Source organism: Varroa jacobsoni, unplaced genomic scaffold, assembly GCF_002532875.2.
Source record: "Varroa jacobsoni isolate VJ856 unplaced genomic scaffold, vjacob_1.0 contig00294, whole genome shotgun sequence".
Taxonomy (NCBI): Eukaryota; Metazoa; Arthropoda; class Arachnida; order Mesostigmata; family Varroidae; genus Varroa; species Varroa jacobsoni.
The window spans coordinates 38849-65747 of record NW_019214444.1 but is presented as its reverse complement, the minus strand read 5'-3'; the positions used below and the strand labels follow the sequence as shown (position 1 = coordinate 65747).

The 26899-nt window shown below is 41.7% G+C and overlaps 2 protein-coding genes and 1 long non-coding RNA gene across 7 annotated transcripts in view; 1 reads left to right on the top strand and 2 right to left on the bottom strand.

Annotated features, from left to right (window-relative positions):
- Positions 1–7441, bottom strand: part of Synd (protein kinase C and casein kinase substrate in neurons protein Synd) — a 67001-nt gene extending 59560 nt beyond the window's left edge. Inside the window, exon 1 of one of the 3 annotated variants that reach the window (XM_022851592.2) lies at positions 5154–7441. In XM_022851592.2, the coding sequence (XP_022707327.1) occupies positions 5154–5373 (220 nt within the window). In that variant the 5' untranslated portion in view covers positions 5374–7441. Of the gene's footprint in view, positions 1–3757; positions 3879–5153 lie in introns of those variants that run through there. The other 2 variants (XM_022851593.2, XM_086972755.1) reach the window with 2 other exon arrangements.
- A 4567-nt stretch (positions 7442–12008) lies between these two features.
- The window catches only part of LOC111271045 (sphingomyelin phosphodiesterase), a 15623-nt gene continuing 732 nt past the window's right edge, over positions 12009–26899 (top strand). Inside the window, exons 1-9 of one of the 3 annotated variants that reach the window (XM_022851589.2) lie at positions 12009–12529; positions 12851–13103; positions 18396–18599; positions 20625–20783; positions 22271–22591; positions 23201–23497; positions 23724–23983; positions 25904–26036; positions 26336–26562. In XM_022851589.2, coding sequence (XP_022707324.1) covers positions 12879–13103; positions 18396–18599; positions 20625–20783; positions 22271–22591; positions 23201–23497; positions 23724–23983; positions 25904–26036; positions 26336–26562 — 1826 coding nt within the window. In that variant the 5' untranslated portion in view covers positions 12009–12529; positions 12851–12878. Of the gene's footprint in view, positions 13104–18395; positions 18600–20624; positions 20784–22270; positions 22592–23200; positions 23498–23723; positions 23984–25903; positions 26037–26335; positions 26563–26899 lie in introns of all 3 variants that reach the window. The other 2 variants (XM_022851590.2, XM_022851588.2) reach the window with 2 other exon arrangements.
- Positions 24717–26899, bottom strand: part of LOC111271048 (uncharacterized) — a 7114-nt gene continuing 4931 nt past the window's right edge. The window contains exon 3 of the long non-coding RNA XR_002686620.2: positions 24717–25381. This is a non-coding gene — a long non-coding RNA (uncharacterized LOC111271048). The remainder of the gene's footprint in view (positions 25382–26899) is intronic.

Here is a 26899-nt window from a genome sequence, read left to right as displayed (position 1 = left end):
GGTCCGGAAAAAGGTACTACGAGACTAAATTGGCGCCATTGTTGCCATAAGTCGCCAACGGCAGCGAAAGTAATGACCGGACGGAACAGAGCCTGGGGGGCAATGGCGCTAATGGGCCCCACCGTTGTCGCGGCCACTGCCGTCGTTGTCGCTGTTACTGGTAAATGAACACCGCGGTTTGCCAACGTTTGAAACAAATTGCAATAAAAGGAAGAAAGAAATACAGCTATACCAGTACGCTAGCGTTGCGTCAGCGGATCGTCCAGTCCACGGCCGCGTCGAAGGGCATGGCGAATAGCGTCAAGCAGAGGACAGAATAGTATCGATTGACGTACGACAACGATCGAACAGTATTTCCACTAGCAAAACTAAGAATATGGATTTTTATGAATCGTCTCGGCTGTTAACCAAGTGAATGTCGAAGCGGCATTAGTTACTACATGTACACTGCAAAACAATACATACTTCAACGCAAACTATGGATAGAACTGTACAGCATGGAGAGAGGAACAGACTGCTGATACGGCTGATGTGTGGGACGGATTTTGCCGTAGATGGATTTAATTGTATAAGCCATGCGAATAGCTGTTATATACGTGTGTGTGTGTGTGTGCATGTCAGAAGCCAGTTAAAACGACAGCGGCGGCCCTGCCCGCACAAACGTCGGTTTTGCGATATTTACGATAGACATACAGACAAGGGGCACACTGCCAGGCACAAAGACGGATCGTAGTGTGCTAAGATGCGCGCAAGTCAAAAAGCCAGACAACCTCATGTTAGATCAACACATTATTGTTCTCGTGCGGCTAGAAAACTGTTGCAATACCGACGACGTCAATTACAGTAGAAAGTAGATATTTCTTTTCAGTGTTTTTCCGACGAGGTGCAGACGGTGTCAGGCACAGAGTATGAAACTGATCTGTTGGAGCAGGTAAATGGCTGCTGAAAGGGTTAACTTGCGCTTATGTTGAACACGAGGTGGAAGATGTACTAACATCCTGATAAATACGGCTTTAAACTATATTATATTATATATATATTATATATATAGAATTAGCTATATAGCGGCCAAATTGTAGGTTTACTGAATGTCGATATGTAGGGATCGGCAACAACAGCATTTAACGTAATTATGCGTATGTGTAGATTATATAACTGTTAGCGTTATACAACATTGTACAGTGTTTACTTATGCATGATATTTACAGCTAGTTAATCTATGAAGTTGGCCTAATTTTTACCCGTGAAGTTTTCACATTCCGTACAAAGGAAGGAAGAGGAATGGACGCGTGTAATAATCGCTACATTGCGGGCAGAAAACCCGCACGGCAAACTAAGAGGTGCACAAGGGTTCCTTACGCAAGCAGAAGGCAAATTTGCAATTAAGTTAAGCACAGAAACCGTCACAGTAATACTAGGCTTTATACGTAGCACTCAAACGTCGTTCGTAGGCCAGACCGCACAGAGGAAACTTCATCAGGCAGCATCAGGTGAGTATTCATGGTAAACCACAATAAATAATAACAATAACAAGAAATCAGATCCTGCAAGCGCGGAGAAGGCAAAAACTGTCAGCGTTAGCTGGGTTATAATTGTTTTGTCTACGCTTGGGTCTTAAAATTCTAGTTACATTTCATGCAAATGAGTGACTAACGCTTTTTTACGTTTCAATATAAATACGGAGGCGATATTAAACTATAAAAACGATGGAAAGGAAAATTAAGGACATATACATACAGTAACACAATTGTATCTGCCTTTATAGAAGAAATCCCATTCTGATCAGTGATCTGGCTCAAATCTTAGTAGCTCAACGTACTACAATCGGCTTCGTATTCTTTTGTTGGAGATTTTTTTACCGTCAATCAAAGCTCCAAACTTCTCGTGGTTGTTATCTTAACTAATGATCGCTCGCTTAAGACCAACAAAGAACATTCTCTTTATTCTAACAGTAATAATCAAATCGTATCCTCGTTAACGTATGCGTTTATCAATACGTGCACGCCTGCAAATTTCTCTATGTCCCTGTGTCTTTGCCATGTTGACACCTAGTAAAATGTGTTCAACTCGGAGTCATAACTTTCAACGGCACCATCAATGAGCGTTCGCACACTCTGCACAAAGAAACATCGATGTCGTAGCCGTCAACGCCGGATACGACTACTGAAGTGATGTTCGTTTATCCCTTAGTTATATACCCCTCTTCCTGCTCCTACTTCGTTGTCTCACGTCGTCACCTTGGCAGAACTGGAGTATCGAAGCGGCTTTGAAAAACCGATTCGCTCGATACGGAATCGAGTGACAGGAGCAGGGAAAATGATTCGCAGAAAATCGCGGCTGTGGTTGAATCAATTAAGAAGGTAAATGCTGACGTGTGGGCGCTCAGCCATTCTCTATATCACCGCTTTGTCGCTGTTGCACAGATAATTAGTAACAAAACGAGTTCCATGGTCGAAAAGTGCGTAGATAATAAAACAGCACTTATAGACGACATCTTACAATGTAACAACGGTGAGGCCCGAGGTTGATATCGGTAGCTCGGTAGATCCAGGTTTGTCAGCAATATTGTTGACAAAACGAATCGACCATAACCAATTTTACCACTAAAAATTATAGATAAACATGTTATATGTTACCTGTTATGGGCACGAAGGATTGTCAGGTAGCCTACCTGGTAAACCTAACTTATCAGCGCTAACAGTTTTTATCTGTCGGACAGTAATCGGTGCATGTTTGTTGAATAAAGGCAGGCCCGACCAACGGAAGCATTATACAAGTGAATATATGGGAGCTAAAATCTAGCGCTCAAAGCGAAAATTACTCTTGAGCGTTCGCTTCGTGATCATCGCAGTATTATAATCGGCTAATTACGGCAGCTGTGGTTGTCCTATATAGTTACCGTTATTATATGCCCTGGTAAACAAACAAGGATAACTGGGCTACTGTTTATGATACTTTTAAATGATCATCGAACTGAATCGGACTGACTTGAATGAGCTCGAAAAAATACATTTGTACTGCTCGACATTGTATTCCGCGTACAGTAACCGTAGTACATATTTGTGAAAGTACGTGACAACCAGGCCAGTTTAATTTAGCTCCGTCAGATTAGCAACATTCAACACCAGTTATCATTATGGTATCATGGTTAGCAGAAGAAATGCGGTTTAGTTGTAATAGACTAAGCAATGCTGCGAATGGATGAACCACGCGGCTATTGTGGCAGTACTGCGAATATGACCCACTGTGGTAGTATCAGTGGTAGAGTACTAGTGATCATGGAGCCGGCGCCTGCGGTAAAAAGGGCACCGTAAACAGCAACAAACGCGCCAAGCGAACCAGGGCTGAAATTCTCTGATCAACTGCTTCTTGAAGTGAAGATTATAAACACTACGACCCGCCAACTCAGCTCAGTTCGTTCCAATCGCCAAGTGGACGGCCGGCCGGAGTCGCAATGACCGCCACACGAAGACGAATGGGTTCATAGTTCGCACACTCGTTTCTTTGCATTCATTTTTCTCCGCTAACTCTATGCTGACGCGACACGCTTCAGCTGTAGCCGGCTCGCTTCGCTGTCTACGCAGAAGCACCGTACATCTAACGAACGATAAAAACAAAGTCGACGCAGAACCCGTTAGCTCCTTTACCCTGCCATCTCACTACCGTTATGTTTGGCCCTGCTCCCAGAATTGCTGCACCAGTGACGAGCAGTCATTAGCAGAATGAAGCCAACAACTAAAACTTGGTTACCACTTACCAACAGAAGAAAAACGCTGCCATAATGAGGACAACGAAGGGAGTTGCTGGCGAGTGAAACAAGACCCAACGACGAAGTGTCTCGCCGTTGCATCGTTCTCTTCACGAATTCAGATCTTCAATTCGTTTTAGCAGCGGCGGCGGTCGCAGCAACAGCAAAAACAAAAACGCCGATAACAACAACAATAACGACAGCAACAGCGGGAGAAGCAACACAGCGCGACGGCGGTTTCGCATGAATCCTGCTCGTTGAGTTGCTGAGGGCCTGAGCGAGACAACATAACGATTGCTACTACTGCTGCTGTCGTATCAGCATTGCAATCGACATTCATCGTCATGTTGGCCTAGCGGGCAGAGAGTGGGCAAAATGCAGACGGTTTTCTATACGAGTCCTAGCGACAGGGGACAGCGTAAGCAACAAGCGGCCAACCCGATTTTAGGGGTCAGGACTCCCGAAGAGTATGCAGACGGTGCGGTTTCGCGCCAGTGGCTGCGTCGTTGAGTAGCCACTACTGTCGCCATTCTACTTGCTTTTTCGGCCACGACCAACAACAAGCATCTATAGCCTGTAGCTCGAAGCTGATAAGAACGGATGGCGAATCACTGGCTTTTCGGTCGGCCCCACCATCGACAATGCTGGTCCTACTTGCTGAACCTGGCCACTAGTGTGGGCCACAGCCATAAGCAGGCTTCGACAATCGCTGTGGTAGCTGGGAAAGAATGGAGGGTCTAGAAAGTGCCGATGTGGCATTGAATCAGCTGGATGTGACAGGCTGAACGCTGCATGTAAAGCATAATACTACATATAGGCAGGGAGCATTATGTTCAATCTGCCACCCGACAACTGTACGACGGAGACGGCCATTTACCGGGCCTGCCACAGGCCCTCGGGTCGCAGTGTACATGCGAATATATCGCCTGATAATGTACATCGTACCTTCTGGTTTGTATAATTTAATTGTTTCAAAAAAGAGAAGTCTGTAATGACTATTCGCGTTCCCATTGAGCAACAAAGATGCATTTAAATGCTTGAATGAAGGGTTGACAAACAAAAAGTGGAAAATTGCGCGAGGGATCTCCAAGACGAACAAGGGTGATGATAGTTGCCATTCAATAATCGACGCGATTACCTTTTCAACTTATCGAAACGGCGTCCGCAGTCGGACAGTCAATGGAACAGTCTCGTTTTCGATACGGGTTATTATTTACAAAGTACAACAAAGAATACTACCTTCAGCCAACACGTAAAATTGTTGATCGGCTAATCACAGTTTAGGCCCAAGGGGCCTGCAACTCATACTAAGTAGCTACAGTTATGAAGTCATTGTAGTTACGTGCTAACTACTAACAAATTAAACAAAAAAATTTTGCTTAATAGTTGAACTGCAGGTACTCACCGTATTCAGGGCCTTTTTCGATTATATCATTCCACTTTTTTGCCCAAGTCTTAAGACCTTTGGCGTAGTTTTTTTCCATTTCCGCCCTTTCGGTGACTAGCTGAATGAGGTCGTTACAAAGACGATTCCCATCTTCGATTCGTTTCGTTGTCCTTTTATAATTCCCAGGTTCCCAAAACGAGTCCGTTGAAGTAACTACCTCATCACTATGCTGCGACATCGTGCAGTCTTTCTCCGCTTCTTTACCAATATAGGAGAAACAGGAGTAAAAGCACACAAGGTAACCAGACAAAGCACTTATCCTTTCGAGGGAGGGGTGGCAGAAGCAGATCGAACACACTTCCACCCCAGCTTCTAACACTCTGCTTGATGAGCTTTCCCGTTCGAATCCACAAAATCAGAGGCTGGACTTACCGATAGGTTTACAACACCTTCTCAGGAACGGCACTTCATTCAGTTTATCAATTGGTGCATGTTTACAAGTGTATGGTCAAGCAACCATCAGCGATATGACCTGTTTCTGTAGATGGTCACCTTTCCTGACCGGCAAAATCTGCAGTATTACTAAAATTGACTAAGACTGGCAGGTACAAGTGTGTACGAGATAAATGATCTAGGAGTCAATAGGTCCTATGAGAGATAATAAATCCATAATTAAACAACAGTGATTGGGTTTGGAATCTCGCCCGCTCGCTGCTGCTGCGACGCAATTCGTGTTGTTGATAAGGTTGTGTCCTTCGTCTGTTGTTGTTATATTCCCTTTTTTCTCTATTTGCTTCGGTCATATACGTATCCTTAAGTACACAGAAATCACCCACAAACACACGGATAGAGGGACACGATTCACTAATGATTGGAACTGCCGAGCAAAGGCTATCCTTCCATACAACAAACTAATGTAGGCTGATCATGATCAACCTGTCATCATTAATTATGATGCACCGGCAGCGTACATTATATCCATGACAGAGAACGTTGCAATCGAGAATCCTGTTTGTAAACAGATCTTGCCAGAGTGACAACAACTGATTGCCTTACAACTTTGTTCTTTCGCTTTACAACTATCTTCACAACTATTAGATAAAATATTACCACTGATGATATGGCTAATCCCAAGTTGATTTACTTCTCTGTCACGGGTTGTCATTCGCTCAACTTGTCGTGCTGCACCGTATCGCGAACGTATGCTCACGTCCTGGACCGGTATGTCTAGATATCGTCGATGTCTAGCCGCCAAGCGCTTGATCGACCCACACTGTGTAACTGGCAGGTCGACTGAGTCGGAGACTCGTTCACACGAGATCTCTAGCGACGTTTATCTATTGTTAATGGCCGTCGTTGTTTTATCACAGCCGTTGTAAATCACGAATTTGTGCTGATCTGCTTCTGTGTATACTTATCGAGTATATTCGAATCGAGTACACTACCGTCGACGCTGCTGGCGCTCGATCGAACCCGTTGAGACGACTCACACTCTGCGCATTCAAGCGCACACTACCTGCCCTTTACTACATATACTCCATGCACTCTCGTTGACTCGTTTCCGCTTCTTCTCAATCCAGCAGCGCCGTCCGGCAACGTTGCTGTCAGCTCGATTCCGACCGAGCCTTTAGAGAGCAACCAGCGACAACCAGCAGCAACAGCCAAACGTCGCTGATTATTATCACTAGAACTTTCACCGTAGCCACTACCACGGTTTTCTCAGGGTACAACTGGCGCAAAATATCCAGAAACGGTACAGGCATCTAGCGTGTTCGAGCAAAGGCTCGCTGTCTAATATTGTTGCTGCCGCTATGGATATCGATGATAGCTTTCATGCTAGAACGATCAACTCACAGCAGCATCACAGTCCGTAGTCAGGACTTATCGAAGGAACAAGCCACGAACTGCTGCTGCTGCTGCTGCGGTTGCAGCTGCATCTACGGCCTACCTCACATCAATAACGCAACCAAGTACCTATTTTGCCTCTGACGGTGGCTGTAGCCGTCTATTTCTCTCCCTTCTTCCTTTGCTCTAACGGCTATCACTGCGTTTCCAGTAGAATAACCCGCACAAGCCCACTCCGGACTACCCGACGAATACAGTTCTATCCGTGCCGATAGCTCGATCTGTCCACGGTCCTGCCAGTGCGGGAATAAGAAACAGAACTCCGTGTTTAGTCGTCGTCTGCGTTGTTGACATGGCGCGTCGTCTGCTTATCACTTAACTGTTCTCAGCTGACTGTTCGTCTGCTGAAACGTCGTCGTCGTTAGGGGGCGTCTGCAACTTCGGCTTTCCACTCTGAGGCGACAGTCAAAGGGATAAGTGATCAGGCGCATTTGGCGGGCTCTCTCATCCGTTTGAAAATTTTAGCGCTTTACCCTTCCACTTACCCGCCGGTTTTCGCCACCCGGCTGACCGGAAAGCTCGCTCTTTCACGCTCGCTTTCCTGTTCTCTCGCCAAGTCTGTAGATGTCCTTTTCGAAGCAGAACAGTTGGTGTGGCACGGTAGGGGAAGATATCCTCTCCGTATAGTTCCGCTAATCTAGCGAATGTGAGAAGTACCGCGGCCATTGGGTTATTCAGCATCACACGTGAAATGTATAGGAAAAGCAGACAGAGAAAAGTATCAATCGTCCCCGTGCCAGCGCAATCGGTAACATGTTTGTCCGCTAAAGTTAGCGGCACGTCGTACTTAAGCTTAAATCGGGGAAGACAAAATTGGTTTCGTGCTGCGAGCTAGCCCTCTGATGTAAAGTACGACCATATTCAAGTTAAATAAACTGAATTAAGATAATCGAAAACTGAAGGAAACGTAATCACGTATTGTAAAGAGAATACTCGGAGTAGTGCATTTTTTTTGTGTAATCGATTTCGACGTCATCGATTTTGCAACGTATTTATTATGAGTTAAGCCTACATATCTAATGTTTGTATACGCTCCCTAATTAATGTGTGGTTTTAGTTAGCTTTTGGAAAATAATTTATGTTATAAGGTTTACAACTGAAGAAAGTGTTTTTCCATTGAGTATTTGTGAACGCCTGATTGGTTAACTCATGCAACGGATGTTTTTGTGTAGTTTAATGGCCGCTAATATTTTTTTAGTGTCAGATCTACCTAATTTGATATTAAACATATCATCGTTTCGCGTATGCTTATTCGAGCGGGACATGGTGGGCCTATATGCGCACGTATGTTATTACAAAAAAAAAATTACTCTGCATTAGAACCTGGTCAAACAATGAACGGGTAGCTTTTTGTAGAACAACTTCGTCTGTCATTGAGGTTAATTTTCCAAACATACTCTAGGAAGCTATTGCGCAACATCAGGTTTTCTGCAGGATTACTTTAAAAGATATATGGGCCATATTATATAGCTAAATCCTACTGATTGCTAATTTGAGAAAGAAATAAAAGTAACTTACCTCAGCTCAATGAGCGTAAAGCTATGTATGCACCGATGGCGAATTAAACTAAGGGATCGTCTTTTTGTGCTTACCTTGGCTAGGTTGCCAAAAGCGTCTAAGCGATATCTGAGCAAAAGATATAGGTACCCTTCGTCATTATTTTTAAAATAAGTTTTTGTGAAGAGCGCTATTAGACCAGTAAGGATATAGAAGTTTTTGGCGTATGACTAATAGACGACCATATGTTTTTAAGTGTAGTAGGCAAGCTCGGCACTATTTTACTATCACAGGAACTTCTATGTAAAAGCGAGAATATTCAAGAAATTTAATAATTAGATTACTGCGATTAAATTATTAGCATTATTAATCAATTTAGCGCATGAACTAGAACGTTCGAGTGCAGTCGACCTAGAGAGAATTCTGTTTACAATAAAAATAAAATCACCAGGTAATAAATAGATTCTTAGGAACGGATGACCTTCTATGAGCCACCAGCCTGCAAATATTATTTTCCCGATCCGTACGTCATGTTAAGTGTTTCAGCGTGTGTATCCGGTAAACGATAGTCAAAATAACCCAAATAGATAACATATCCAAGTTAGCTCACAAATCTAGCCTCTTATCGTAGGCATCACCCCATTAAAGTTTACAAATATATAAGAATGCGATCTATTTGCCGCTAAGAGTCTATAGCGCCAACACGGCCAGCCGTCCGACTGACGACACCGAGGCTTTCTGTTGGATCATGCTTCTGTCGAAAAACGTGTATCTTTCGTTTTTGGCTCTTCGTGTGAGTCTAGTTTATATACACAGTTAGAAAACTTATCTAGTAACCTCAAACTTGAGCCGTATTTTCAAGTGTTATTTCAGTATTTCACGTTACAATCGGTTAGCTTGCTATTGCTAAACTTCAACATTGCAATGTTCCGATCATCGTTATGTTAAGGCCAGTACGAGGTCCGCTGTTACTAATCGAAGCTACCGTGGTAAAATGATAATCTGTTATGGCTTAACGACCATAAAGCAACGACTACTAAATATGTTGGAATCTGTGTTGTCAGTTGACCGCGATTGACACATGCTTGCATCGAAAACAACCATCGTCCAAACGTTAAAAATGAGCCTGTGGTCTAAGCTAGGACACTTTGTCTTTTATTTCACTTCGTCTTTATTAACCGATAGCCGCAAATAACGGCCGGCAAGAGAACGTCTGAAGTCAAGAGTTTTTAGTGAAGTTTGCGTGAACTTGCCATGTTAATGTACGGTAATAGGAAATACAATAATAAATTATTATCTATAATAAACGTTGATTAAACGCATCTCAGATGAGTCGAACAGATGCCTAGGGAGCCGTTATTTCAGTGGCTATATGGTTTATGCGTGTCCGAAAAGACAACATCCCTACGAGTTAATTAGACAATCTATAAAATAAGAATGTTATTTTGTGTGAATTTTGGTTTATTTTTTATACTTCATACTTGAAATAAGCGATTTTTCAATCTGGACATCAGGGCAAAAGGATTCCATCATAGAGGATTGGACATATTCCTTCGTTTACAATTGAACAATCTATATCCTGAAAGGATCCGTAATAGTGAATTGGTTAACTTAAGCTTATGGACAATTGGTGCTCTACGTTTCAATGCGGGTGTAAACACATTTCATCTTATATCTTATTTCGTTTCTTAAGCAACTGACGCAAAACAAAAAATAATCCATATATTTAGTCTATATATTTCACATAACAAGTGTACGAGGTTTTACCTTTGGTACTCTCGTTAAGCATTGCATTAGACAATCCAGATTTTGATTTTCTCCTGTTAAGAACATACGTGCTGTGCATGAAGCTCCCGTATTGTTGGGTGTTTAAAACTGGGCTGTTGAACTGGAATAGATAGCTTATGAATTGGCTTTGAGGGCAAGCGCGAGCTTGAGTAACATGCTATTGTACTGTATATTAACAATGACGCAGGTTCGTATACACGGTACCACCTGCTAAATAGGCATATGATCAAAGGTCGACGCGCGTGGAAAATATATTCCAGCAAAATTTATTCCTCATTAAAATCTCATGTGATATATTGCTGCTGTCATAATTTATTAATACCGTCTGTTGGGTAGACAACATGTCTAACTGTACAAAGTAAACTCATATACATACATATAACTTTATTTTATTTATTTCAAGAAAAGTACGCATGACTATGTCGGATCATAAAGTTTTTGACAACAATTTATGCCTATATTAGCCAGTATCTAGCCAAGCAAATAATTATATATGTGCAAAAAGTCAACACAGCACAAAAATGCACGCGATGCATTCATAAAAAGAAACACCAGCAGTAATAACGATAGTTTCCTTTCTCAAAAACATGATGCCCTGCAGAGATCTTCCAGCTGTCGCATAATGTACCTTACCAAAAGTCACCCATGAATGAATGCTTTCCCTCGACGAAGTTATCTCGTTTATAGGATCACTTTTCGTTTAGCCTATATCGTTCTATTTCGCTATATTTCTATTTTTCTATATTTTTAGCTATTTTCATCCCGATTTCAATTGCTTTAGCAAATGAGGTTATTTGCTGTTGTCTGCGGTTGTTCAATAAATAGCGAAAAAGGAAGATGGAATTCGAAGAGAGTATCGAGGCTATAATTGCCTTTCTCCCGTTTTTTCTAATATCATCGTTCTTTCGAACTGAGCCATGAGCTCATATCGCAGCTTACCGCCTCCATATCTCGAACGGCACGTTGATTAGTATCGCATATTTCGCATCAGAGACGCGTCGCTACAGCTATATCTTCGATTAAAGAATATGCGAAATAGATAAGGCCAACGCAGAAAAAAAGAGCAGAAGGCGTTGTCCCTTCCGTTATGCATCGTATTGACTGACAGTCTCCTTCATAACTGGTTGGCCGGTCACGTGTTTTCCAGCCATCAACATGAGTGTCGTCGATGACTTAATCGGCCTTGATGGCGCAGCATTGAAGCTGTTGTAACAAATTGTTCTCGCCAAGGTAGCGATGGTGGCAGACGCACGCCTCACCACTGCTTGCAGCGGTCACAGTAGCAGCGGGATTAGCAACCAGTGGATACCGATACAGACACGACTAGAGCTAGCGCCGGCCAGAGCTCATTCATTCGCCATAAGCAGCTAATTGGCTGACACATGGAGCTGTGCAGTCCGATGCTACATCGCGTTCGTGTGTTTACCCCGCCGTCATGGGTTTCGAACCGGTCACAACCGACAAGCAGCAATCTACAACTAGCTAATATCTAGTAATGGCTAGATGGATGAAATCCATGGCTCACGCAGCGCAAAACGATTTTCAGGTTATCATCAACGTCAACTAATGTCTCGCGTCTGTCTTGTGTAGATGACCGAGTCGACGGTATGCATGGTGGGACATAGACCAGTGAGTACTGCTGATCGTTTGCAGCTGTGCTGCAGTTCAATGTTGCGCTTTGGCGACTTGTTTGTTGTGTACATTAGTCAATGACGCACACATACACACACTCAAACACATGCACACAACACACGGGTGGACAGATGGACATACAGGCACAGACAAAGCCAAACGTTATTATTATCAAGGCTACGTTCAGGTTCAACGATAACAAGTCCTACGTGGCGTCTAGTCTAGTGGCTTTGTGTAATCGTCATTGTACGGCAGCTTCGTCTGGCCATACATTAGGAAAGAAAGAAGCCCAGAGCCACAATCTGCGTCGCTGTGCTAAACACGCAGTTAACACGCCAATTGTCCGTCTTTGCGGGTCTGTGACTGTTATACCTACCTGTGTTTGTATCTGTTGAGTGAAGTCTTCTTCATTGGGTTAAAGTTAATGTTGCTGGTTGCTTTTCAATGTCAGGCTGATCCGCTGCTGCTGCTGCCCCACCGTGAGACTGAGGCTCGCTGTCAAAATAGCCAGTTTTGGAAGAGGAGTACCATGAGGAGGCAGCGTACGACCTGTCTTCCTGTGCGAGCCTAAGGTCGGTTGACGAAGTAGTGTTTATGCCTGCTAAACAACGTCTGTGAAATGAAGCCGTTGTAGTGGTGTTAGCTACAAACGAAAACGTTCTTTTCATTGGTATAGAACAAATTAAGGTGGTAGAAATAATTTCATACTTAACAGCAGTGTTATTATCTGGGTAGAAAAGTAGATTGGACTCGTGCGACGGTGCACCGGTGTGGAAATGCGTGGTTCCTACTCGGGCCTTACGAGCAAATGCTAATATCAACAAACGGTTCCGTAATCACAGTCCCTGAAGACTGTTTCGCAACTAATCGTTTTTTGTGCGTGCCCACAGTAGAAGACAGAACGGAGTGAACTCGAAAAAGATGACGTGGATGAAGCACGCGGTGCCTGCTGGACTGGCATTTGTTATCTTTTTACCGCTGTTAGCTGTTCTGAAATACAACAAGCCAACAGAGCAGTTTCATATCAAGGCACGGAGAGTGGCCGATTTCCAAAATGCTATGGAGAATGCAATCTATATGGATCAGAACCGCGAAAATGAGCTTGGCGACGTGATCAATGCCTTACAGACACTTAACGTTAACACGGTTGGTACTCCTTTACCATTAGAAAAAAGAACTCTAAAAGAAACCTAGCTAGTCATCTAATAGAATTTAGTTTTTACGAGGAGTTTTTGGCTAAGATATTTAATACAGCGGGAAGTTGTAGAAATGTTTTTTTTCTATACTCTCTATGGTATGAAAAGTAATAGAAACAAACGTCAAATTATGAAGATATAGTATTATTGTGGATGAGTAATCTATATGTATACTGATTAATTTCTCTAGAAAAAAGTCTGTCCCGAGACATGAAATGACCAACGAATATCCTCTATTTAATCTAGAAATTTATGAGTAAGCATTTTGTTTCCATCACCAGCAAATTCGCCAGTTGGTCATCAATATAAATAGTGTTCGGCACCTCAAATATATAACACAATCTCTGTCTATACGTTTTGCATTTGAAAGGCGATAAGTCTGTACCATCGATATACTGCAAAAAGACGTCGCGTTTCAGTGTCTAGAGTCGATTGTCACACCGACGATTTACAATATGTCGTGCGATTTGATGATCTCGATTTACTTAAATGCGCGCTATAAGATAAAGAAAAAGACGGACCTTATCTAAGCAAAAGGGAGCATGCTCATGCTTCGGAAAAACACCATAGACGAGTATGTGATTAGAACAGGGTTACTACTCAGAAACCTCTTCTTTAGACTGACGACACACTCGAAACCTTGAGCATAGCGGATATTTTCGGCGGAATCACGATTGCTCGTAAAAAAGGGATATGTCAGCAGGCCTAAGAAAACTAACACACCTGTATTGCAGTAAGCCGGTGTTGGTTAACCGAAACGGGCTGAAGCTGGTCGTCAGCTAGCCGCACAAGGGGCCAAATGGGTTTTCGCCCGAATCCCGGATCGTATAAAATGATGAGTCTAGATGTCAGCGGATATCTAAATTGCGCTGCTTCCGTTATTATAGTGAGGTTGCTGAAAGGGAATAGCTCGTACTTGGAATTGCCTTGAACAAGGTGTCATTAGCGGTGTGTTCTGTAGACCCCAACTGGCGAAGCTTTCTGGACAGAATGCAAGTCGTGCTCCGGCCATTGGCTAGCGTTCATAACGGTTGAAAACTTCAACTTCAATAATTGTCGAATCTGGTAATTATCGTCTTTCTGCTCATGGTTTTTGTCGAATTTATCAGACCAAGAAACGAGCTGGTTCAGGTTTATGACCGGCGACTTTCGATCTGCCTTCGGAGATGTTAGTCAGACTGGGGAAATTTTGAATGCCTTGCCCCTCTACATTACTCCGGTTAGTGTTTCTTCCAACCTTTATGGTTCGAGTTTTACGCCCGGTATCGTTACTAGGCAGGCATCCCATCAGACAGATGGCTAGCATAGACAGACACACTTCGTTTCGAGCTGGGGGCCAGCCATCTATTAAAATGCCTGGCTACCGTCAGCGACACCGGACGTAGAACTCAACACAGAGGGTGGAAAATATTAGGCAGGAGCTCATTGTAGAATAGCCTACGCTAACTGTGCTGCTGAAGATTCTCCTAATTTGTAAACGAGAAAAGTAAAGAAGCCAAAAAAACTTTCCACTAACATTACATGATTCAAGGTCGTAAAAAATTTTTTTAAATCATAATCGCGTAACCGATGCGGACCAGCAGTGAAAAAGGTCAGATAGCGAAATCGTTTATTAGGTCAATCCCATTAAGCGTCTTATCTTTCGAAAACAGCCGATATTGATCTTTGGTTAAAAAAAAGTCCGTGTAGCAGAAACCAGATGCGTCGAAACAATTTCTTGATGTAATATTGCGCAGAAATAATTGCATTAAAGTAACATTGCCAAGAAAACGAAAACCTCAATGGTTGTTATAGGGCTTGTTTGGCAGTGCCACAGAACAAGATGATATCAGAATAATTACTAAGATGTCTAGTAACAATTGTATATATTATATTACATGATATGATTTTTCAGTCGGCTTGAGATCGATGGACGATCTGTGACGCCAAGTAACGCGAAGCGCTACATCTGTTTTAGAACCAGTTTATGCTGCATTGATAGAAATACAGTATAATTCTTCCTTAACGATTACAAAGTGCTGTTAAATTGGCTACCACTGTATTAGTAAAATGGATACAGTTGTTTCTAAAAATTCGAATTTTTTAGCCCCCAGATGCCTGTAATTAAACATAACTGCAATTGGAAGACAAGTCCTCTTATCTTATCAACAAATCAGCATAAAAAAGTTCTGATAAGTATCAATGGATAGTGCTTAAACAATCAAATTTCAAATGAGCCGTATTAATACTGTCAATGGTCATCTGCATATTGTATAGTAAATCCTTTTTTGTCTGTCGGGATCAGAAACTGGATATGGGAAATTGTCACATGAGTTCTTGGTAAACAAGAACTTGCACAAACATCTAATCCTGTTAGATACAGTTGTCGGGAGCTGTCCAATGAAGTCTATGCAGGTCTATGTAGTTGCCCGCTCACTAGGCGTACATGTTTCAATGAAGACTTTGTATCAATAGAGCAGTACTAGAACTACTTTCAGAGCGATGTCGTTTTTCTTTCATCATGGCTATGGGCTTGATCGCTTCACCTGCTAGATATTTGAAAAGGTAATACGTTTTATGTCTCGCAGGCCCGTATAGAAGTAGCAGAGTAATAATTTTAGCAACTTTCGCTCGGCGATTTTACCCAAGGGGTTACTGGAACCCATTGTTTGCTATCCAAACTGTGGTACTATTCAACAGTGACCAGTAATCAAGAAAATCGATTGTGCCTAGTTATGATTACCTCATTTTTGTCAGGAATTGCACTGTCAATAAAAGAGCTTGAAGGGTGCTCTGACTATCTACAACTGTCGACATTTTGCCAACAAAAGTTGAGCAGTGTGACGATAGTCGATCCATTGACGCTTTCGCCTTGAACCAACTAGCTCTCTACTTTGTAGATGCTGCATATGTCTATTTACAAAACGAATGGATGATGGAATTACGAACCCTGATTCGCGTTAGGTTCGTCGGATATTTCGGCTGTCGATCAGATCGGTATGGATCGCACGGTTCAAGCCGAAGATTAAATTTACCTCATAATAAATAACTTAGCCCCCTGCTAGTATAAAGCATATCATGCACGATCTATTTAGTTGGGCGGTTCTCGGTCGTACACTGCTTGATAACTTAAAAGATAGTTTATCAAGTACGAATGCAACAGCTCATCGGCGAAACTACTGAAAAAGGACTTTCAATTATTTCGTCTCTATTTGTTTTTTTCAGCATCTCATCATTAGCAGCTTACCATGAAAAGCCATCACCGATATGCCCCTATACACAGTTCCTTTGGATCATGAATTTTACAGAACTCGCCCAGTGCTTCGACACAGAAAGGTAGACTCACAATTGAGTTCTATCGCCGGATTAAGTCGATTAATGCCAGCCACGTTTCAATTGCCGGACGACACCGTTACATAACAAATACGAAATAGCAAAGCTACAATACGGCCCTGCTGCGATAGCGCAGAAATATAGTGTGATTACTGTCATATTTTACAATGTAACGCTCCTACTCAATGTCGTAACAACATCGACATATCCCTGGGGGCCCCCGTATATCGGGGGTGTTACAGACACCGCTACTAGCACCAGCCTATGAAATCTTGTTGTCTTGTTGCTGTCCGGCTACAAAACCCTTTTACTCGGGCAATCAAAACTGCAGTCCATAGCGTTACAGTCGTTCAATGGCACTCCGGTCGCAATCCCAACACTATGCGATAGATCGCACACATAAGCCCGGCCGCCAACCTACGCCACAGTTGAGTAGAAAAATTACCTGCTTTTTACCTAGGTAGTTAGCACATGGTAAGCTAGCTTAACGCTGCCCAATGAGAATCAGTTTTTGCATAGCCGAGAACAACGTCCGCCCAGCTTCATGATCGTATTGGATTGAAACGGTTGTTGTTCATTGTCGATTTTGGCGGCATCTTTGGACGTTTAATATCTTTGCACTGAGATATCGGGAAGGAAGGCGTATAGATATCGGCGCAGCTTGGACAGCGCGGAGTAAAGAAGATGCGCAGTGTGGCATCCCCGTGGCGGACGCCATATATTTGTCATTATTGACAGTTTGATATCATATTATAATATCCGGTATTGACTACCCGTGAAAATTAGCATCCGCTAGATGTAGGAAAGGTGCGACAAAATGGCCGCGAAGCTGCTTGAAATTATTATTTGGCGTTTGAGTCCATAGTTGTTGGCTGATGTGTTTGTAAAACCACAGTGGCTGTCCCGCGTCGTTTTACGCTACCAGGAATGTCTCGATACAAATACTCGTCGTATAAAGAACCGACACACCTATACTGACTAGGCGAATTGTCAAAAAACTATTTTACTGTAAGTTGTTATCCAAATGTAAGTTTACTATTGCCTAAAGCTACATAATGTGGCAATGTTTCGTGCCGCTAATACAGGATAACATAGATATATTCATTCAATTATTCTTAATTTTACCGCTTTACAGTCTGTGACGAAAACTGTGTTGAAGGGAACGATGCATCTTCATTATGATTTACCGACACATCCAAACCGATTCGGCGAATTCAGAAACAGAAAATATGTTACGTTCAAGTACCGCTTGATTACGTATCAATAGTTTCTGAAGGCTCATCTTCGTTGAATAATGGGTGATCGATAGTGTAATGAAGCCGACATGTTTACATAAATGTGCTCCTCTGATCGCTTTCACAACCTGAATTCGTTGTTTTTCTGTGTTAAGAAAACGATAATATCCAATCTTTCGTTTCCCTGGGTAGCATGATCTACTCGCAATTACAATATTTAAAACTTGTAGCAAGCGTACTAACTTGATATCCAGTAGCGGAAGAACCGCTTGTAAATTTCTATGGTAAACGAAAGGATCAAGCAAAAACGTAGTCTGAACTATTTGAGCCTAATTTTTTGCTGATTTCGTTATACAAAAGCGTCCAAAAAATGGCGCTAAACGATTCCAAAAGGGATGCCACAGAGAGGCTCGACCATTCGACAACGTCCGCCTTTTTCGCAGTTATCGAAAGGTCTGGGGACCGATATTTTGTCTTACAAAACGTTATCAGAGGCCAAAATACCTCACTAAACCAGTAACATAACATCAGTTTGCTTTACAAAAAAAAAATGGAAAAAAGTAATTCGTTTTTCGTTTTAATAGATCTTCTTATTGAAATTCAATCTCAGTCTACACTCTAGGTGTATCTTGACTGAGCTTTTCCTTTAACCAGGCGTATAACTAACTGTTCTTTCTTTCGGTATGTTATTGCAGATTCTCAACACTACAGACACAGGTGTGACTACGAACGAAACGTGCAAAACGTGCTTCACACTGTTTCGTTCTGCAAGGGTAGCTATGACACATTTCACGCGGCGCGAGTTAAAAAAGATGAGCGCGTTAGCGTGTTCCATTTTTGCGGCCGACCTCGTCAGCCCTGACATTTGCCAAGGCCTCATTGATCAGTACCTCGACTCGGTAAGGACGCATGCATTCACTGAAGCTGTACTAGCTTCGATTTCATTCCAGACAATCGTCGGATAGTTTTTGCGGACTCTAATAAAAAAAATAAAGGATTATATATCTGTCCTGTGGACAAATAATTGTGTGAGTTTGCGATGACGACGATTGTCGAAGATACTGTTCACTGATAAAGTTCCACTTGCCTCTGGGTGTCCGCGCAACGATTCTAGCCGAAAATGGGCTTTGATTTCAGAAAACGGCGCAGCCAACTAAATACAGCATAAAACAGTTTTCAGACTAACACAAACACAATACGACGTATGGCGTCTATACAGGTTGTATTCTTTTTCACGTTACGTTGCTAAGTGAAATGAATACGCTTACTACGACGACTATAATGAAGTGGACAAGGGTAGCTAGGCCCTGATTCTTTCTGTACATGCAGCCTACGTGAGAGTGGTACGCTCTGAATACGTGCATGAGGTTGCTCTCAAAGGAACAATCATGACGTTAGTAGGGTGCTTACGTTCGGTGCTGAGAAATCTAAAACAAAGCCAGGTTACTGCTGACCGTTGGCATACGCGCAGTGAGTTAGGCCGTCGTAGTATCGGCAAAATTGGACGAATTGTTTCGAAAGCAGATGACAGCGGACGAATGGTTGCACTTCAGTTGAGCGTCGATAGATAACCTATAATACAAGCATTAACAGTGTCGGAAGTGTCGGCAAACGCTGCTACGGAATGGCGCCCATCAGTTCGTTTACCGATATAGCAAAGGGTGAATATCGCACGTTTGATGCCGACGCAAATCTACTACGTTAGGTGCCCTAGCATAAAAAGTAAAGTAATCGTTTTTATGTGTTAAGTAGGCTAAGCTCAAGCATCATTTGGATAGGTACCATCTCAATGCAAATATAGAAGAGCTTATTGAATATTGTCGATAAAGTTTCTGGCAAGCATTCGAACTCGTTCATATCTCAGAAGTTTATGTGAAGTTTTCTAAATTGCGAAACCTTCAAATGCGGCGGGAATCATTTGTTTTTCGATCAGTATATAATACACGTAGGTGGTGTTTTTGCTTTCTAGGGTAGTAGATGGAAAAGAGTTGCATCGCGCCCCTTCCTGATCCAGAAGTTAAATGCACATTTTGACGTATTTATTTACGAGGATAATTATCGTATAATATAAAATTGTGCCATATATAGTGGCAAAATAAATAGTCTCGCTAACTTCGAGCTATTTTGGGTCAATTGGTCATCAATTTCGTATTTAGAGTAGTCACAGTTGCCCCACACGTTATACGTAATCTGAACAGATGTCTTTAAAGTCACATTTAGCTGTTGGCGTTGATTGCACAACTCTGCTTTTTGCCCTTCTGGGTAATTTTCGAAAGCCGTTGACCTTATGCCTTACACCAGCATCATCCGTTACAGACCCATAGCAAAGCGTAGCGATTGACCAATTGTGGTGACAATATTTACGCTATACCTAATTCTAATTGAACGACAGCGTCAGAAGCCGCGATACATGTAGCTCACATTCAGTTTTTGACCGAATGAAATCGATTATTTTGAGACTTATATGCAACTTCCAATACGACTTAATATCAATCAACTTAGATGTACGCAAAGCTGGTCGTTTTATTGATCTGTTGCTGGTATGAATATATACAGTAAAGTCGACAACGAAAACACTAAATATAATTTACTTAGGAAAATGTATGGCTTATTACTTAGCTTATTGTATGAATAAATACCAAACACGTCCGTCTGGAAGATCTGCAAGTTCGATCGATAACTTCTAGATCTGTCATTTAAAGAAGTTCAGCACTTGAAACCTATCCGGAGACCCAAGCGAAAGACTATAACTGAGGCTTATGTGTGTCGAAATTCATTCAGTCCGCAAGTAAACTCTTAGATATAGTTTAGGTCCTTTAAAACGATTTAGCAGCTTATTAGGTGTGTGAAATTATACTGATCATCTGTTTTGCTTCGTATTAATGATTTTCTGTGTACGTGTATCCATTTCTGGGTTCCACCAGGTATATAACATTGCCGAACGCGTATTCGCAGCAAAGATGAGCCAAAGTGACATTTGTGGTTTGATGTTTGGTCCCACCTGTGGACCAGTGACCGCAAAACAACACACCTGGAAAGTAAACCTGCCCAAGAAGCTTCGTATGGGCGCAAAAACGAATCAAGTAAGTGATCTCAGTCGTAATGTTCCTATTACATAACCGCTGGCCAAATTTATTTCTTTCTCCTAAACTAGAGTGCAATAGCGAGTTCAGAATAAATTCGAAATATGCATTAGCTGATTAGGTTATCGTTAACGAGCAACGCCCGTCTTGTTGTTTCCTCGCGCGGCTTTTGCGACGCAGGTCGGACCTGGAACTCAGGGAAACTTAGTGAGGAAATTTGAAACCAAGCGTAGCTGGCCTTCGTTTTATGCTGAGAAGAGCCATCAGTCGTCTGAAGCAATCCTTAACGTAGGCAGCACTTAGCGTAAAACTAATTTCTTTAGGTCCAACCCTCGAGACATCTATAAATTTAATAGGCTTGTCTATGAGACCCAATCAATGGTGATAGAATCAGATGAGACATAACCTAGTCATGACAGCTATCTATTTGAAGCGCATTCAAACATACAGTGTGAATATAAATTCTGCCAAAATCAAAACCTGTGTGTTATAACTAGCATGAAAACTTGGCATCTCTGTTCCTTACGCAGTCTTTCTGACAAGTACTTTCTCCCCTCTTGACGTCCCCGGTCAGTTCTCCAATTTATGCTGTCTGATTGTGAGAATATGGATAGGTTCCTTTTTCGAACACCGACACCAAACATCTAGCAGAGTTTGTATCTATGATGAGGCTGCTGACAATAAAACACGTATGGAGCCACATGATAGATTTTAGCCCGAAAATTACAGTCTTTCATGAAGTTGAACTTCGTACGTAAGTCTTACAGAGATAAGATACTACTTACTCGTCGTTGCCATCGGTTAGGCGTCAAATTGTCATTGCTAATCTGATTAGTAAAATTGTTTCTCTACTAACTAGCGTCCACAGATAAATACTTTGATGAAACAGCGTAAACGTTGCCTATCTGCTAAATCGTCGCCCTAAAAGGTTGCGGTTGTTGTTGATTAAAACAAACAAAACAAAACTAGTTAGCGATGTCTGAACAGATTCTGTGACAGTTATTAGCGGCTCATGGCGTTAAAGCTAATTCATGGCCAACCATTTCAAAGGTATAAAAAATATATTAGAACGCAAGCCTCTAAGGCAATTTCAGAAGTAGAGATTATAGTATTCACGTTGCCAACGGTAACCAAACGTGGTACCTACTAGTTCTGATGATAAATTTATGTAAGTGTGTATTTGAATAACAAGCAGTGCACCAATATCGAGAACCTTAGTTCTAGCGGGAATTTTAAACGCGGGCAGTAATCTTCCGCAGCAACGTCTTGCTGCTTGCATTAATGCCGCTGACACTATTCGAGAATATCGAGATACTATGGAGCGTACTACTTTACTGATAGTACAGAAAAAGAGATTTCCATATATAAGACTATAAACATATGCGCGTCCTTAAATGTTAGATAAACATACGATGATCGTTCGACTTAAATTAAACAAACACTAAAAGTATGTGCGTCTTTCTCTACAAAACGAAAAACGTTGCCAGACTTCTGCAACAATGAAGATTCTACATATATCCGATATCCATTATGATCCACGCTATCGTCAAGGGGCCATAGCCCAGTGTGACCGGCCTCTTTGCTGTCGGGAGCTGCCCGAACAGCAGAACCCGGAATCGAACTTGCTACCATTGGTAATTTCAACGGAATCGTCGAGTCTGAGCAACAAAAATGCCGAGAATCAGGCGGTCCGAATCAGTACGGAGGTTTCGATGTTAGCAGGCCATTTTGGTGATACACGTCACTGCGATATGCCGCTCGAGACGATCGAAAGCCTCGTCAACGATGCCGTCAGCATTACCGATAAGGTTTGATATATATACATATAATTCATGCTTGTTTAATCTGCGTGAGCTTGTAGCTAATTACGTGAACACTGTAAAGAAAACGAGAAATAACTCGGGAGCGTGTATAACATTTGTGCTGATAATTGAGCTATAGTTATGAAGTGAATTAATCTTCGATGGTTACTCGACTTCCTCATCAACATGGCGTCTTCTTGCCAAATAATACTCAGAAAGAAATTTACTAGGTTCATAGCATCATACTTGTTATGGATAACTTCTTTGTAGTAATTTAGAGCATTCTATTTTTTCTTTGTTTTTGATACATAATATGAGTTCACAGATAAGTTGCTTTTCTCTAAGGACATTCTCTATCTGATTTTCCATTCGTTTTTACTAGTAGCATACCTTTATTATTAATACGATTAATTACCGCAGTATACCTGATCAGATCTTACTTCTGTCGGAAGAGCAAATTTTATCTATAAAAATATAGAAAACCTTACTTTACGTATCTCACTAGACAACCTTCACCGTAAATTTACGAGCTTAACGGGTTTGTACCTGCGCGCGTAGTGCCAATCAAATCCAATTACGCCTGCGTCATTTTTTCTAACATCTCGACCTTACCAGATATCTCACGTTTACCTGACGGGCGACATCCCACCGCACGATGTGTGGAAATCGAATAAAACGGAATACTGGAACATTACACGGACGGTCTATCAGTTGTTAGCCGATAAGTTGAGTTTTGACGTGCCAGTATTTCCTGCCGTGGGAAATCACGAGGCTGTACCTCCGAATCTATTTTCTACTGAGACTAGCAACAAAACCTTCCGACAATCGCTTCCCACTGTCAAAACTTTAGAGCTCTACGAAAGCTTAGCGGATATTTGGCAGGCCTGGCTTGCTGATGAGCAACTGGTTACGGTACGTTCTCGCACGTATTTGATAGTTCTATAAATACAATCAATGAAGTAGTGAAAGATTTAGCACTGCAGCAGGTAATGCCCTATAGCTCAGTAGAACTGAGCGACAAATTCTTTGCCTATTATTCTCAATTTTTCTTAGGTTGAACAACTTCTTTGACGTCAATTGATTTTCATACGGGGCGCAAATTTTACGATATCAAAAATGGTTCTGCCTGTTCTTCCAGGTGCGCCGCGGCGGCTTTTACGCCAAAACAGTTTCGCCTGCATTAAAAGTGATTTCGTTAAACACTAATATGTGTTACTACCTCAATTTATGGCTGTTAGCCGATTCTCGCGATCCTGCAGGACAGCTTGCGTGGTTAGTGCGAGAGCTCGCTGACAGCGAAGGACGAGGTCAATTCGTCCATATCCTTGGTCATGTGCCCCCTTCAAGTTTCGATTGCATCTACACGTGGAGTGAACAGTTCCTGAGAATCGTCCAAAGGTAGGAAAGATTCATCTCTCTCTATCAAAAAGCCAGATATAGTCTACTTTATAAATGTTTTGTGTCAGATAACAGTATACATGAAATTCTAACTAACTAGCTCGCAACTAGATTCATAATTAAAATATATGGACCTCTTACTGTACAACCAAAATTTCGGTAATGATGAGCTACATTTGCCTAATAGCATAAATTCGAGCGCATAGATTTGCCATAAAAAACTCTTAAGAACTAAGACTGATTGTGGTAGATGGATAATTGTCTAGATGTTTATAATAATTTTGACTTGTGAGTGGATTAATATGTGATTAGTCCATGTTGGAACTTCTACTTTACATAAATTCGTGAAGTCACTTTGACCAAAACAATTTCGTAGTAAGGGCCGTAAGTTTTCAGGTGATCACAATCACCATGGTATTTGTCGTAGCAAGTTATGTCACAGGCAGATTTTTTTCGTTTGAAAACAAGGCCAGTGCGTTCGCATCGACCCGCTTATATCGAGCAATTATGCGCAAAAACAGATCACAGAAAATGCTGATATTTTACCCTCATTAAGCCGTGCGTCATACGTGCAGTAGACTCCATGGATCGCGTCGTTGATTCCGTATTCTCCTGATCAAATGCACCCAGAACGATTAAAGCGTGTATACAGTGTTAAGCAAAAAAATATACAGTACCTGATTAGTATGCAAAAGCACGACATCATTTCCGCACAGAAATAAAACAAAGTTCATAAACTTGATATGCATTGACCTGAACAGACATGTTTATTAAATTAAAAGTTATCACATCGTTCGAAGCCATAATATTCCATTAATGCAATTATTCATTTATTTAGAGTGATAATATGACAAAGATTCATTCCATTCATAAGGAGAAGATATATACGTCACATAGGAAAATAGGTTATCTAAGAAACCGAAAATCTGAAAAACTAACTTCAAACATTTTTTGTGTTTGGGAAATAATTTTATAAAAAAAATATTTTTTTTCAAATTTAAATACACCTTTATTCGAAAGTAAGGGCATAACGAAGTAATGCAAACGTATTGCTATTACACCAATATGTGCAGTTCACGTTACAAAAACATTTATTAATAGGCTCTGAGCCGGCGACCTCGTGCAATTTGCATTCGTACCGCTTCGTAAATTATCCGTAGGAATAAAAACAAGCATCTCAGTGCTAGCTTACGCCGTCCGTAATACAGTTCTGCTTCTTTCCATAGTGAGCTGCAATGCTTTTGTTAGAAATGGCCGTGCTTGCTTGTGAAAGTAATACTGCATTTGAATGGAACCGACTGAAGTCAACGTATGACACCCTCTTCTACTGTCATCATTGGGAGCTGGTGCGGCATTTGTGAGGTTCCGAAAGGTTCCTTAATATAAGCTTCGACGGATCTGCAAACACCAACAAAAACTGTCTTGAAAACCCAACTTCTTTTTCTGGATAAATCTTGATCGGCTCTTTTCTAATGGCGAGGATCGGTGTTTCCTACATTTGTTTATGTCACAAAATAGCACGCTTATGTTTCTGCACGAAAACTGAGATTCTTGCGAACTCGACCTCTTCTAAACATAGAATAAAGCTCTTTGTGAACGTTTTCATTACACCTAATACAGGTGCGCAGGTAACGTATATGCTTCATCTTCATGCGGCCGCGATTATCTTTATTACTTCGATTGATCATTACAGCAGTACTTCACTAATACATATCGCTTGCGAAATATGCTCGTCACAGTTCAATAACATGTTTTAAGTTAATATATTTTCAGGTTTTGGTTGTGAACTCATTTGATGATTGACTATAGAAATTACGTTATCTTGAAATCATCCTTTAGCTCGAGTTCTGCTATTGACGCCTATAGAGTATACAAAATATACAATAAACATTTCTTGCGATTATCGATCTCATTTTTCAGATTTAATTCAACGATTACCGGTCAATTTTATGGACACACACATTTCGACCAGTTTAACATGTTTTATAGCGAAGACCGCTCGACGCCAGTCGGAGTAGCTTTCATTGCCCCCAGCGCAACCTCTTATACCTATGTAAGCCTCGCTTTTGGAGGGACAACATATTAATTGGTGTATGTTCCACTGATAACCATGCAAATCGTTCCCGGCATCTACTGGTGACTGCTATTTACACCGTTTAGACTCGGTACCATACGAAAGGCCCGTGGGAGTTCAGAGTCAAATTTTTACCCTGTTCCATGTCTATAAATATTTGTTAGAATATATGGTAACAATAATAATTAAAACGGTATTGAATCATATTTTTTTCTTTCGTCTTAGAACAATGTCAGCTAAGACCGATCTTCATTTCGGTTGTTGTTCTATCTCGTTAGGTTAATCCTGCGTACAAACTCTACACATATCGCAGCGAAGGTGTACTGTATAACTCTACAACTCGATCATTTGATCTGGCGATGGCAAATTCCAAAGGGTCAATTAACTGGCAGGCGGAATATGATGTACTGGGCGCATTCGGAATCGACGATCTTAGTCCATCAAGTATGGATTACTTGTCGAAAAAGCTTAACAACGATCTGGAATCGTTTAATGCGTACTTCAGGTAGGGGATGCTAAAGTAGAACACGACAGCTCGCAGTAACGAAAACAATGTCATTGAAACCTATCTATCGTCGGCCTTTTTAAACGCGATTTGCTTCCGATTTCATACAGCTGAGAAGAGAGGCACCAATCAAAATGATGGTGGGGCTCTGGCAGAGACGCAGCGAGGCTAAGTTTACTTTTTTTCCAGTGCCCGATTTCTTGACTGTTTCTCTCTCTCAGTAGTTGTTATCCCGCGCACTTTAAAAAGAGCAAAAGAAGGAAAGCAACACCAATTTGAAAGACGTAGCACTTGACTTAACTATTGTTGGTAGGTCGTTCTTGCTTAATCCTTTACT